General features: G+C 40.9%; 1 protein-coding gene across 3 annotated transcripts in view; it reads left to right on the forward strand.

Annotated features, from left to right (window-relative positions):
- KIAA1217 (KIAA1217 ortholog) overlaps positions 1 to 14,695 on the forward strand; it is a 742,062-nt gene that overhangs the window by 592,659 nt on the left and 134,708 nt on the right. For all 3 annotated transcript variants that reach the window (XM_049777747.1, XM_049777749.1, XM_049777748.1), the window contains one exon: positions 1,464 to 1,662. In XM_049777747.1, the coding sequence (XP_049633704.1) occupies positions 1,464 to 1,662 (199 nt within the window). The remainder of the gene's footprint in view (positions 1 to 1,463; positions 1,663 to 14,695) is intronic.

The following is a 14,695-nucleotide window of genomic DNA, read 5'->3' on the forward strand; positions in this document are numbered from 1 at the left end:
ACCTGTGCCGTGCCAACAGCATTCTGGTTCCATCACATCAAACCAGGAGTCTTTTGTTACTTTTGGTTTGGGGGCCATAAATGGTGGTGCTCGGGCTTACTCTTGGGCCTATGCTCAGGAATCTTTCCTAGCAGTGTTCAGGGAACTGTATGGGATGCCAGGGATCAAACTCATATTAACCATATGCTAGGCAAATGGCTTACCTATTGTACTAGTTCTCTGGTCCAAGTCAAGAACTCTTACTATGACTGCAAGGCTGGGTGTAATCTAGTCTGACTTCACCCACCAAGTCATTGTGCTATTCAGTCAGTTCTGGTCATGTAGATCACTTGCAGCACTCACTTGCTATCCCTATGCTCTGAAGTGCTTTATCTCTCTCTCTTGATCCCTATTCTCCCAACTTTCTACTTTCTTAAAATCAATATTTTATGTCTTGTGAAGACATAAAATTCCTTATTACTGACCCCACCAATCTGAGTTACGCACTCCTGCTGTACCTTTGTCTGAAATGTCTGTTCTCTAACTATGCAATCCACTGTTTAGATCATGTCTGTCTGGTCTTATGTATCTTTCTATCTCCAGTATCTAACACGCTGGGGGGTGTCTGTTGAAAGGATAAATAAATATACCACACAGTTTGTATTTTATATATAATCATCCATGAGTTTGTGTTAGTTGTTGTGATTCATTAATTTTACCATTAATTCCTGAAATTTTTGACATCGGGCAACATGTCTGTTTGCTTGCTTAACTTATCTCCCAGCTTGTTATGGTCTTGAATGATAACTCAATGCTATGGTCTTTGTACAACTCAAGTTATCATACTTGAGTATGATATTCAACAAATTAATTTTAATCTAATTTATAGAGTCTAACATTTAATGCTCTACCATTGTAGTGTGGATACTAAGAGAGAAATGCTGTATTTTGTGCATGTGTGAGATGCTATAGATCTCTTTAAAGCAAGAATGGGGTTTCTACGTCAAAATAAAAACCTCAACTGAAACATCAGTATGTCCCTTGCCATCTTAATTTACTGATTTTGAGAACACTTACTATGAGAACCTGGTTATGTTTAGTTTACTGTGGAATGAGTGCATATGAGGACATAACTAAAAGCTCACACACTCACAGTTGTTGGAATTTGGTGGAAGGAATTGATTTCCCATCCTAATTTCCTGTTCTTCACTTCCTGATAAACGGCATTTTTTGAGTAGACATCCAGTGATTAAATTCATAATAGCTTTCTTAGAAATCATAAATCATTTTTTTAAAACTTACAAAACTCATACCAGTCCTATATGGAATCCATCCAGACTCTATATCCAGTCCTCCCCATGAGATTATTGTTCCCTTTGTTCCATATTGTTTTTCCTGATTAACAGACCTTGATGACTTGAAACTCCTTTTGGCCTGATTAATAATAGACAATTTTTCCACTTTCTTTTAAATGTCTTTTGCAGACAAGAAGCCCAAAACTATCCCACAGTCCTCAACCTCCCAATTTGGGCGACCCAGTGGAGCATTTATCAGAGACGTCTGGAGATTCATTGGAAGCCATGTCTGAAGGAGAAGCTCCAAGTCCATTTTCTAGAGGTAGCCGGACACGAGCAAGTCTTCCGGTGGTGAGGTCGACCAATCAGACAAAAGAAAGATCTCTAGGTAACCCCTTGATTGCAGTTTCTGGTGCCTCTTTATCACTTTATGCCTGTACTTCTATATTTCTCAACTCATTCCTGGAATTCCATTGTTATATGAATATTCATTTGAAAAGACCTATCTACTCAGAAATTGCATAGATGTACATCAGGTATCCGGGAATCTTCCAGATGAATAAGCAGCAGCAAGTTGGAACTTTTTTGGGGGCTGGATGTGTTTGGTCCTGGGCAGTGTTAGCAGCTGAATTCAGTCTTTAAAAGACTTGTCTGTCATCCTGGTGTATAACCTGTGCAGAATGAGCTTCCTTAATTTTTAGGGGAACATCCTCCCAAGTCTCAGAAACCTGGGCAGATGTGGGATTGGAATGGTTTCAGAAAGAAGAGGTACTATGTTGCCAGTACACCCATGACTGGTTAAGAAGCAAAAAGTACAAACTATTCTCACAAAATGAAGAATATAGGAGGTTTAATCTTGCATAGCACAGTTCTTCCCTTCATTGGGCTTTTATGTTTATTTATTGGTTTTAGGGTCACATTGGTGGTCTTATTCCTGACTCTGTACTTAGGGATCCTTCCTGGGGTGCTCAAGGAATAATTTGTGGTACCAATAATCAAACTAAGGTCAACCACTTTTAAGGCAAATGCCTTAACTCCAGCTCTATCTCTGCAGCCAACCTGATTTTTCATAATGAGCAATCATGGTCTATTATATTTGCTTTTTTTCTCCTAGCTTTTTAACAAAAAATATAGAGATCATGAGGGTTTATTTCTCTCTCCCAAATGAGTTGTTTATTTGGTTAATCTGCCACTTCAGGGTTCCACCTTGACACCTGTGATTTCAAACAAATGGGGGTGTGGAGTAAGATGACAGAATTCTGCATTCGCAGGCTGGACTTTCAGGTTAGGCTTTCTATTTCTATCTGGCATTCTCCTAGATGCACTCATGCTAGAGGTGGGGCACAAGAGGCAGCCAAGGGAGTAGGATTTCTTATCTCCCTTGTGCTTTACAGGAAGTGAAGGAGTTACGGGTCTCCAGAAAGATGGCTTCTGCTTTACAGAAGCAAAGAAAGGCAACAAAGACACCTGTGCACCTTCCCCCATACCTGGAGGATACCGAGTGTGTTGAGAATAGACCCTTTGTCTTGTAGCAGGAATTTCTCCCTGTGCCAAGTGCATTTTGGCAGTGTAGGTTGATGCTGGCGCTGATCAGGAACCAAGCCCCAGGGTAGAAAAGCGGCAGGAGCTAATGGCAGCCTTGCCCTGGAATTGCTAAGAGTGGCTGGCGTTTTCCCATAGGTCAGCTGTGCTTCTGCAAAACATTCCGTGTAACTCTTGACACACTTTGCTGTCAAGTTTTGGCAAGCTCAGGGTCATGTTTAAAAATGCTGTCATTCCTTGAGCTCAGAGCCAAAGTAAGCCCTGAGCACGATCAGGTATGGCCCAAAACAAAACCAAAAAAATGTAAGCAACGTGTTTATTCCTCTGGCTCCCAAAGGGTTTATTTCTTTGGTTTTGGAGCCACACCACCCCGTGGTGCTCAGAGATTACTTTGCTCATCTGTGCTGGGGTCATAGGTGGCAGTGCTCAGGGGAACCAGATCTCACTGTTCTGTTTACAAAACATGCTCTCCAGCCTATTGAGTTCTCTCTCTGGCCCTCAAAACAGGCCCTTTTGGTCTGTGATTTCCATAACTCCCCAGAGGAAAACAAAGGATGACATAAAGAGGAATGGAGTTGGCACTAGGCCAGTGGGATTAGCCCTGCCCTTGTTCGCCTCTTTGTGGCCAATTTGGGAATGTCCACCCGGCTGCACCTGGCCCCCTGAGTAACTCAGTTGAGCTGGGGTGGGAAATAAACAGGAAAGTATGAGTCAGGAGTATCTAAATACGATCTCTCTCAGGGGCTGGGGGTGAAGGCTTGTGTTCCAGAAGGAAATCCCCCTGTCTGGGCTTTATTTAAACTGCAGACCTGCGTGTCCAGGAAAGATAGGTTCTCCTGAGAGAAGGGCCAGGAGGTGGAGAGGGGGCCTAGCAGGAATTCTGTGACCTTGAATCTCAATTTTGATTCCTCACCCATTCCAGATGGGAGACTTTGAAACTTTGACTTCCTCTAGATCCACATTGGTGCCGTATGGAAACCCATGGTGTCTTTGGGGAACTATACATTGTCATTTTGCATTTTATAATCGTCATTTTAATTACTATTTTTAATATCCCTTTAAAATGTTTATTTTCCTAGTGCTTGAGTTCTGGGAGCCCTTAGAATTATGCCCCCCTTAGTTCCTCTGTCTCCCAGCCAATATCACATACTGTGTGCAACCACAGAGCCTGGAATTCAGGTCACTGGGCAATCTCAGGGCCCGAGTGTGCTTCTGCACATGCGTGGTGTCTAACTCTCGCGAGATCATCTCCATTAAAAGTCCTGCCCCCAGGAAACCATGTTAGTCTAGTCTAGAAGGTGGAACTGAAGCTGGTAATGGAACGCCCCTCCCATCAGGCAACCTGTGCCTGGAGATAAACCTGCCTGCTCAATAATTTTTCCACTTGAATACTTTCACCTTTTTTATTATACTAACACACTAGCACGTTTCAGCAATGGATGGGAGGCAGAGAGGCTGGGTTGGACATTTGCAAGAGGCTTTCAGAAGAGGAAACAAGGGAGAGAGGAAGTTAGCATTTGCTGGTAACTGTTAATCCCTATGGATTCCGCAATGCCTGCAAGATGAGAACTTTGTGTCTGGGTGTGGACTTCTGCGTAGCTTTCTGGGACTGCAGGGCCTAGAAAAATAGTGAAGCGCATAAGCCCTTGGCCATTTCTGGAGATACTCAGAGCAGAAGGGGAAAGACAGGAACGTACTTTAGCAGCTCTTAATTTATGTCACCAAATTTATGTCCGCCACTTCTCCCATCTAGAGCCCAAATGAAATAGTTCTCCGTAGAATTGATGCCATTTCCTTCCACCACTCTTTTCCATGAAAATAGAGACGAGGAGAAGGGAAGTCCCAAAATAGAATTGCACTAGAGTTTAGTTTTAGAAATAATTTCCATGAAAAAATATCTTGCTGATGTTATTAGTTCTGGGTTTTAATGATGGAATCGGTTCCTTTTCATCTTTACTGCCTGTCATGAATGTGGCAAAGGCAGGACCTAAGGCTGCTGCTCCACTGATTGGCCTTTGAGTGCAGGAATGGGCAAGATATGCCCACTATTCTGTGTGCCTCAGGAGTTTCAAAAGGCAACTTCTGTGGACATAAAAACAACAACTTTTCCCTTGTTCTGGTTGGATGCTTGTGAACCATATTCTGAAAGGTTCAATTGGGGAAAGCCACTTCCCCGATGAGCCCTATGATAGAGAAATAGCAGCGGTGTTACTATTTCTCAATACTTAGACTCAGTGATCAAGAATTACTCATGACACAGAAGGATGTGGACTTCACCAAACTGAGGAATAGTTGGCTATTTTATGGCTATCCCCCTGTTGTAACTGAGGGTTACCATTCTGAGGAAGGATTTAAGAAAAAGTAGGTCCATGGTTGCCAGAATGAGGACTCGAGAGAGAGTACAGTGAGAAAGATGCTGACTTGGGTTCAATCTTTGGCTCTCTATATGGCTACCTGAAGCCTTCCAGATATGATCCCTGAGCACAGAGTCAGCAGTAAGCTCTGAACAGTACTGGATGTGACCCAAACAAAAAAACAAACAAACCAATAAAAAAAATACCCCCCCAAAGTTGCCGGATTGTTCCCTCAGGTAAAGTGATGAAGTCAACGTGGCAGGCTTTTGGGGATAGACTGTGACTCCTGTTAGATTATATGAGCATGACCAAATAACCTGGTATAGTTCTTCAAAAACAGACAAATGAAAAGAAGTATTGCTTGCTGTATAGAGTATGTGGAACATTTATTGTTTTTCTCTGCTCTAATGATGGCTGAAATGTTATCTTACAGAAATGAAAAAGTGCCAATAGAACATTACAAAGCAGATTGATAGATTGGGGGCACTTTTCTGTCCTTTTCAGGTACTGTCAAAGGTCAGAACCATTTTTCTAGCAGGGAAAAACCATAGTTGGGGGTGGAGGCCTCTGGTAGCGCTGGCAGAGTCCACTTAAATCTTCTCCACCTGCCTTTACTTCAGAGACTGGGAAGCAGACCAGCATAGGCTACCGAAGGTTCTGGGATCATGAAGGCAGAAACCAAGGCCACTGTGGGGGAACTCTGGAGTTTTCTTCAGCTATTTTTATAAAGTCACAAGGCAGAATTACTCACTTGATAGCACTGAGACAGTACAAGATATCCATTTTTCTAGACTTGGGAGTGCAGATGGACCTGAACAAGGCAACACAATGACCTTAAGGTCACCCTGTTCAGGGTGATAGGAAAATTCCTCTTTGTCTCATGTTTTGCAGTGAAAAGTCAGGCCAGTGATTCTGCAAGTCACCGGACGAATCTATTTTTGGAGGCCGGGTGGGGCTCAGAGCCTTCACCTGTTTCTTGTATGTTTGTTTATTTTATTATGGGGCTATACCTGGCAGTGCTCATGCCTTACACCTGGATTTGTGCTCAGGGATCACTCCTGGCAGGACCCAAGGGATCATATATAATGCCAGTGATCAAATATAGGTTTAATGCATACTAGGTAAATGTTCTGCCTACTATATTATCACTCCAGCCCTTTGGAGATTTACTCCTGGCTCTGCATACCATGATCACTCTGGCATGCTTAAGGAATCATATGGGATCCAGGGGCAAATCCCAAGTTGGTCACATGCAAGACAAGTGCCAATACCCAATGTATTATTTCTCCAGCTCCACAGATTAAGTCTAGTTTTGCTTTCTCATGTTGGACAGAGTCATTCAGTTATCTGCAGCAAAACTCTGACTGACATTGAGAGTTTAACTGTCTTTGTGGAGGTTGTAATGTGTTTCGGAAATCATGGCAGGCATGGGTCGATGTACTGGGGTGACTTTTAAAGACTTGACAATGACCTGGAGAACAGAATACTGGTTTTCAAACTGTTCTTCAGCCTGTATGACTTCTGTGAAAGTCTCTCTGCTATAGACATTGTAGTCCCGTGCAAGCTTTCATTTGAGCACAAGAAGAGAACTCAAGAGTGCAGGTTTGGATTTGATCCTTAGCACCATGTGGTTCCCCAAGGATTGGCAGTTGTGGCCCCAAAATAATAACACAAAGATAGCATTTTGTAAAATTAATTATGTTTAATTCCTAACACATATACATACACACAAACACTCATTCACTCACATTTGGTAGCCCATAATCTGGGTGAAGAAAGGAAAAATCTCTGAGTCTTGAATGTTTTAATTTACCAAAATTGGGTGATTCCAAAATATTTCCTCTTGGATTTCTTACCTTTGATCTGGTAAATATCCTAAAAGGTGGTTTTGCAAACTGAATCAATCATTAGATTAAAAGGGGAAAAATGGATCAGGACTGGAAATATTTTTTAAATAGTGAAACTTTTTTGTGATACAAATAATCACTCCTAAGTTTCCTTTACAAGCTTCTATATTTCTGAAAGAAGAAATAACTTATTAAAGTTGTTCTATTCCAGGACCAGAGCAAAGCACAGCAAGTCGGGCATTTGTCTTACATGCAGCCAACCAGGGTTCAATCCCCATCATGTCAAATGGTTCCCTGAGCCTTGCCAGAATTGATCCCTGAGCACGGAGCCAGGAGCAAGCCCTGGGCACCACTGAATGTGACCTTCCCTCAAAAAAAAAAAAACCAGAAAATTAAAAAAACAAAAAAACACTATGCACACTTGGCTTTCAATTAACTGATGAATGTTTCTGTAAATGATCATGTCAGTGAATAGTTTATTCTTAACTTTATCAATTTAAGCTAGATTTTGAAATGTCTTGTATTAAATGGTATGAATCAGAATTCTTTTTTTTTTGTTTTTTGTTTTTTGTGTTACACCCGGCAGCGCTCAGGGATTGCTCCTGGCTCTATGCTCAGAAATCACTCCTGGCAGGCTCAGGGGACCATATGGGATGCAGGGATTCGAACCACCATCCTTCTGCATGCAAGGCTATTGCTTTACCTCTGGCCACAGATTAGAATTCTTGATTCTTTCAAGTTATGAAGAACTGTTTTTTGTTAATATGGCTCCTAAGAAATTCTGTCCTATACAATTATAGAGGGTCACCTTTGTGGCAGGGAAGTGAGTGAGCAAACACCTCACAGGAAGTGAAGATTTGAGCTCATCTCAGGCTCTGAGCCTCGCCTGAGCCATTATTATCTTACAGGATCTGTCATAGATTAGGTGGGTAACAGCGAGGAGCCTAAGGATTTGCTGTTTCTCTTTCTTCCATTATAGGCAGCTATTGCTAACCCCAAATTACAAGTCTCCTTTTTGTAAAGCAAGTAGTACTGCAGGTGGAACTATTGGGGTTAAAGAAATGGAGAGGTGACTTAAATTTCTAAAGCTGATTCCGAAAATCAATCTGCCAGCGTGAAATATTTTCTTCTCTCAGTCACAGTGTGTCCTGCTGTCCTAACCCAGTTCCCCATTCTAATGTAAAAAATACAGCCAGTGACAAAAAAAGAAGAAAAAACTTTATCAGATTTCATAAGGTAACAGGGAATAAATAAGGAAGCTTTAATCTGTTTTAAAGACTTCTCTCTGTTATATATACCAAAATAGATGCTATTTGGATTTTTAAATAGCAATAACATGCAAAAGAACCATTAAAGCAAAATTTACTTCCAGTAGCAGTTAGAAACGAGTGTGTCAAAAATTAAGATAAGCATAATTGCATTAATTGCAGACAAAACAAATAAAGAAGATCAAAGGAGAAACTAATTGGATCAAATAGGTTTCATTATTTAAAAAAAGGTTTAGATCATAGTGTCTAAAAGGAAAATAAAAGGAAGATAAAGAAGAAAAGTGTCTGCCACAGAGGCAGGCAGGCAGGAAGGAGGGTAAAAGGGGGGGGGCGGGAGGGTTGGACATTGTATGATTGAACTTCAATCATGAGCAACTTGGTAACTGTGCATCTCATGGTGATTCAATTAAAGTATTTATTTTTTAAAAAGAGATTTATAGCAGCTCATCTGAAAAACAAAGTTTTAAAGCGTTATCATCCAAGGACTCTTGCATCTTAATGCTGTTGACATGATATTTCATACTATTTACTTAACAGCTGTTTTAGTAAACTATTTTAGGTAGTTCGATCTTTACATAAAACTTGAAAATCCAAGGCCACAGTAATAAACTATGCTGTTAGTAGCTATAACTTGGACTCTATAGATTTCCATTCTCTGATGTAAAACATGGAAAGCATGGATCTAGTATTGATAATTCACCTGACTTCCTTGCTTGTTAATTTTTGAAGCAGAGTGAATACTCTTAGCAGGAGAGTAAAATTTGAAGGATAGGACTAGGTTGAAGGTTTTCGTGGGCAAAAACAGTTAAAGAAAGAATCTCTCCTATGATAGCAAATTCTAAAATTTTAATATGTTCTAATATAATGCCAGCTAATAGACGGTACCTCTCTGTGAGATTGTAAGTATCTCAGTCAAATGATGTATTTTATGTTATACTGTGATTAAAACAGATGATGTACCTTGAACTCCTGGGTAATGGGGGGAAAAGATTGAAGTTATCAATTTGTTTTTCTTCTGCTATGGAAACTGTTAAGATTTATTGACCCTTGCATGCTAGATTCAATTTATTTTGTTTCACTTATATTGTTTTGTAAATACAAATTGTTTCCATATTTAGAAGTTTCTTGCCACATTGTGAAAGCTGACTTAGGGCCAGAGAGATAGTACAAAGGTTAAGACATTTGCCTTGTACACCACTGAGCCTGCTAGATTCCCAGCATCACATATGGGAGCACCACCAGGAATAAATCCTTTGCATAACCAGGTGCAACCCAGCACCTGCTGCCTCCCCCCCCCCCCCCACAGAGAAGCAGGCTTTTGTTTTATTAAACTGGGATGTGATTCCAGTGTTAGATCATGTGCCTTACATGTGTAAAACCCAGACCCAGGGCTCCCTGTGTGTGACACCAGGCGGGGAAAATCCGCGAAAGTACACCGGCCCAGTGGGGCTCAGCTGTGAAAGACTGTGAGTGTGACCTGTCTATGTCTGTCTACTGTCCTCTTGCGTGAAACTCTTCCGAGTGGGGCAAAAAGAGCCTCCAGAAACCTCGCTCGCCCAGACGCCATTTTCAGGGAGGGACTTCAGAGCATAAAAACCGGCTAACCTTTGCAAAAGCTGGCTCACTGTGTGTGACACCAGGCGGGGAAAATCCGCGAAAGTACACCGGCCCAGTGGGGCTCAGCTGTGAAAGACTGTGAGTGTGACCTGTCTATGTCTGTCTACTGTCCTCTTGCGTGAAACTCTTGCGAGTGGGGCAAAAAGAGGCTCAGAGGAGCACGGCCGCTCCGCTTCGCTACGCGGCCGTGCACTCTTTCTAAGGAAAGAACTCCATTGCAACAAGAAGGAAAAATCACACTAAGAACGGTGCTATATCACAGAAGCAAACATTTCTCTCTGGACTGTCTTCTCTGTTGCATGCTCGGGCCTATGATTTGACCCAGTGTGAGGCTTCATCCACGGAGGACTCCCCTCCCTTAGAGGCAAGTCAGCCCATCCAGAAAGGGAGGAGCCAGAGGAGTGTGCTGCCTACATCATATAGACAATGAATACCACCACAACACGTAGAAAAACCCACAATACAAGTGTGACAATGGGGAAACAACGCAGGCCAGCATCAGACATAGAGAATGAAGATGACAATTCTGAGGACCAGATAATGACTGAACAACTAATCAACCTCTCAGATAAGGACTTTAGACTAGCAATATGGAAGGTGCTCAACAGACTCCAAGAAACCATGGATCGAGTTGAACAGAACACTAATAAGAACCAAGAAAATATGAAGGCAGAAATGACAAAACTCCAAACTGAAATAACATGTCAACTAACAGGACTGAAAAAGTCAGTAAACGAAGTGAATGACAAAATGGATAAGCTCTGGGACAGGGTATCAGAAGCTGAGAATAGACTTGGTGCTGTGGAAGATGAGATACATAACAATTCCATACAGCAGGAGAGATTGGACAAAAAACTTAAAGCAAATGAGCAGACAATGGAAAAATTAGTCAAAGAATGGGAACAGACGAAAATAGAAGTCTATGATAAGATCAACAGAAACAACTTAAGAATCATTGGAGTCCCAGAGACCCAGGAAGAAAATTTCCAGGAAGAATCAATGGTCAAGAACATCATTAAAGAGAAACTTCCAGAGCTAAAGAATATATGTGATCAAATCCTGCATGCCCGAAGAGTACCAACCAAAAGAGACCCCAGAAAAACCACCCCAAGACACATCCTAGTCACAATGACAAATCCCACAGATAGAGACAGAATTCTGAAAACAGCAAGATCAAAAGGGGAAATCATGTTCAAGCAAGCTTCCCTGAGATTTACAGCAGACCTGTCACCAGAAACGCTCAATGCCAGAAAGCAGTGGTGGGATATTGTGACAAGACTGAATGAAATGAATGCTTCACCCAGAATACTATACCCAGCAAAACTCACTTTCCGGTTTGATGGAAGAATACATGGTTTCACAGACAAAAAACAGCTCAGAAACTTCACAGACACAAAACCAGTCTTAAGAGAAAAACTGAAAGACCTAATCTAAGACAAGACTACCCAAAAGACACACCAAATTTTGAAATAAAGATGGCGTTAAATCCCAGGACAATTCTTTCTCTCAACGTCAATGGACTAAATGCACCAGTTAAGAGACACAGAGTGGCTAAATGGATCAAAAAACTCAATCCAACCTTCTGCTGCCTACAAGAAACGCACCTGAATAGTCAGAACAAACATAGACTCAAAATAAAAGGCTGGAGAAAAGTTATCCAAGCAAACAACACCCATAAAAAAGCTGGAGTGGCCATACTAATATCAGATAATGCAAACTTTATACTCAGGAAGGTTGTAAGGGACAAAGACGGACATTTTATATTAATCAAGGGGTACGTAGAGCAGGAAGAATTCACTCTCCTAAACATATATGCACCGAATGAGGGGCCAGCAAAATATTTAATACAACTGTTGACAAATCTGAAAAATAATATCAACAACAACACAATAATTGTGGGGGACCTTAACACGGCTTTGTCAACACTGGACAGGTCAACCAGACTGAAACCCAACAAGAATATACTAGACCTGAGGAGAGAAATGGAAGAAAGAGGCCTAGTGGATATATATAGGACACTCCATCCCCAGAAACCTGGATACACATTCTTCTCCAATGTACATGGGACATTCTCCAGGATAGACTACATGCTGGCACATAAAACATACCTCCATAAGATCAAGAGGATAGAAATTTTGCAGACTACCTTCGCTGACCACAAGGCTCTGAAATTATTTGTGAACTCCAAAGGGACTCAGAAGAAACACTTTAACACCTGGAAATTAAACAGCCTCATGCTCAATAACCAGTGGGTCCGAGATGAAATCAAGGAGGAAATAAAAAGGTTCCTGGAAACAAATGACAATAAAGACACAAACTCTCAGAACCTATGGGACACAGCAAAAGCAGTACTGAGAGGAAAATTTATAGCTTTGCAAGCACACATCAGGAAGGAAGAAGGAGCTTACCTGAGTAGCTTAATGACACAGCTAATAGAACTAGAAAATGCTCAACAAAAGGACCCAAGAATAGGAAGACAGAAGGAAATAACAAAGCTGAGAGCAGAAATCAACGAAGTGGAAACTCAAAAAACAATCCGAAAGATCAACGAAAGCAGAAGTTGGTTCTTTGAAAAAATAAACAAGATTGATAGACCACTGGCAAACCTAACAAAGAAAGAGAGAGAGAGAAACTTGATAACTCGTATCAGGAATGAAAAAGGAGAGATCACTACTGATATGACAGAGATTCAAAGGGTAATCAGAAACTACTTTGAAAAACTCTACGCCACTAAAAATGAGAACCTGGAAGAAATGGATAAATTCTTGGACTCTTATAATCTTCCACGGTTGAAGGAAGAGGATGTAGCATATCTAAACACCCCCATCACCATTGATGAAATTAAAACAGTAATCAAATGTCTGCCGAAAAACAAAAGCCCAGGTCCAGATGGATTCACTAATGAATTCTATCAAACTTTCCAAGAGGAACTACTGCCAATCTTGGCAAGACTCTTTCATGAAATTGAACAAACAGAAACACTTCCAAATAGCTTTTATGAAGCCAACATCACCTTGATACCTAAACCAGACAGAGACGCTACCAAAAAAGAAAATTTCAGACCAATATCACTGATGAATGCAGATGAAAAGATCCTCAACAAAATCCTGGCAAATAGGATTCAATGCCTCGTTAAGAAGATCATCCACTACGATCAAGTAGGTTTCATCCCAGGAATGCAAGGCTGGTTTAACATCCGTAAATCTATCAACATAATACACAACATCAATAACAAGAAAAATAAAAACCACATGATCATATCAATAGATGCAGAGAAAGCATTTGATAACACCCATTCTTGATCAAAACTCTCAGTAAGATGGGAATGGAGGGAACCTTTCTCAATATAGTGAAGGCCATCTACCACAAGCCAGTGGCAAATATTATCCTCAATGGAGAAAAACTGAAAGCCTTCCCTCTAAATTCTGGCACAAGACAAGGCTGTCCTCTCTCACCACTCCTATTCAACATAGCACTGGAAGTACTTGCTATAGCGATTAGGCAAGAAAAGGATATCAAGGGAATCCAGATAGGAAAGGAAGAAGTCAAGCTCTCACTGTTTGCAGATGACATGATACTCTACTTAGAAAACCCTAAAGACTCTATCAAAAAGCTTCTAGAAACAATAGACTCATATAGCAAGGTGGCAGGCTACAAAATTAACACACAAAAATCAATGGCCTTTCTATATACCAATAGTAATAAGGATGAAATGGACATTAAGAAAACAACCCCATTCACAATAGTACCACACAAACTCAAATATCTTGGAATCAACTTGACCAAATATGTGAAGGGCCTATACAAAGAAAACTATAAAACTCTGCTCCAAGAAATAAGAGAGGACACACGGAAATGGAAACACATACCCTGCTCATGGATTGGCAGGATTAACATCATCAAAATGTCAATACTCCCCAAGGCATTATACAGATTTAATGCCATCCCTCTAAAGATACCCATGACATTCTTCAAAGAAGTGGATCAGACACTTTTGAAATTCATTTGGAACAATAAACACCCTCGAATAGCTAAAGCAATCATTGGGAAAAAGAATATGGGAGGAATTACTTTTCCCAACTTTAAACTGTACTACAAAGCAACAGTTATCAAAACAGCATGGTATTGGAATAAGGATAGGTCCTCAGATCAGTGGAATAGGCTTGAATACTCAGAAAATGTTCCCCAGAGATACAACCATCTAATTTTTGATAAAGGAGCAGGAAATCCTAAATGGAGCAGGGAAAGCCTCTTCAACAAGTGGTGTTGGCACAATTGGATAGCCACTTGCAAAAAATTAAACTTAGACCCCCCAGCTAACATCATGTACAAAGGTAAAATCCAAATGGATTAAAGACCTCGATATCAGCCCCAAAACCATAAGATATATAGAACAGCACATAGGCAAAACACTACAGGACATTACAGGCATCTTCAAGGAGGAAACTGCACTCTCCAAGCAAGTGAAAGCAGAGATTAACAGATGGGAATATATTAAGCTGAGAAGCTTCTGCACCTCAAAGGAAATAGTGCCCAGGATACAAGAGCCACCCACTGAGTGGGAGAAACTATTCACCCAATACCCATCAGATAAGGGGCTAATCTCCAAAATATACAAGGCACTGACAGAACTTTACAAGAAAAAAACATCTAACCCCATCAAAAAATGGGGAGAAGAAATGAACAGACACTTTGACAAAGAAGAAATACGCATGGCCAAAAGACACATGAAAAAATGTTCCACATCACTAATCATCAGGGAGATGCAAATCAAAACAACGATGAGATACCAC

This window comes from Suncus etruscus, chromosome 7 (assembly GCF_024139225.1).
Source record: "Suncus etruscus isolate mSunEtr1 chromosome 7, mSunEtr1.pri.cur, whole genome shotgun sequence".
Taxonomy (NCBI): Eukaryota; Metazoa; Chordata; class Mammalia; order Eulipotyphla; family Soricidae; genus Suncus; species Suncus etruscus.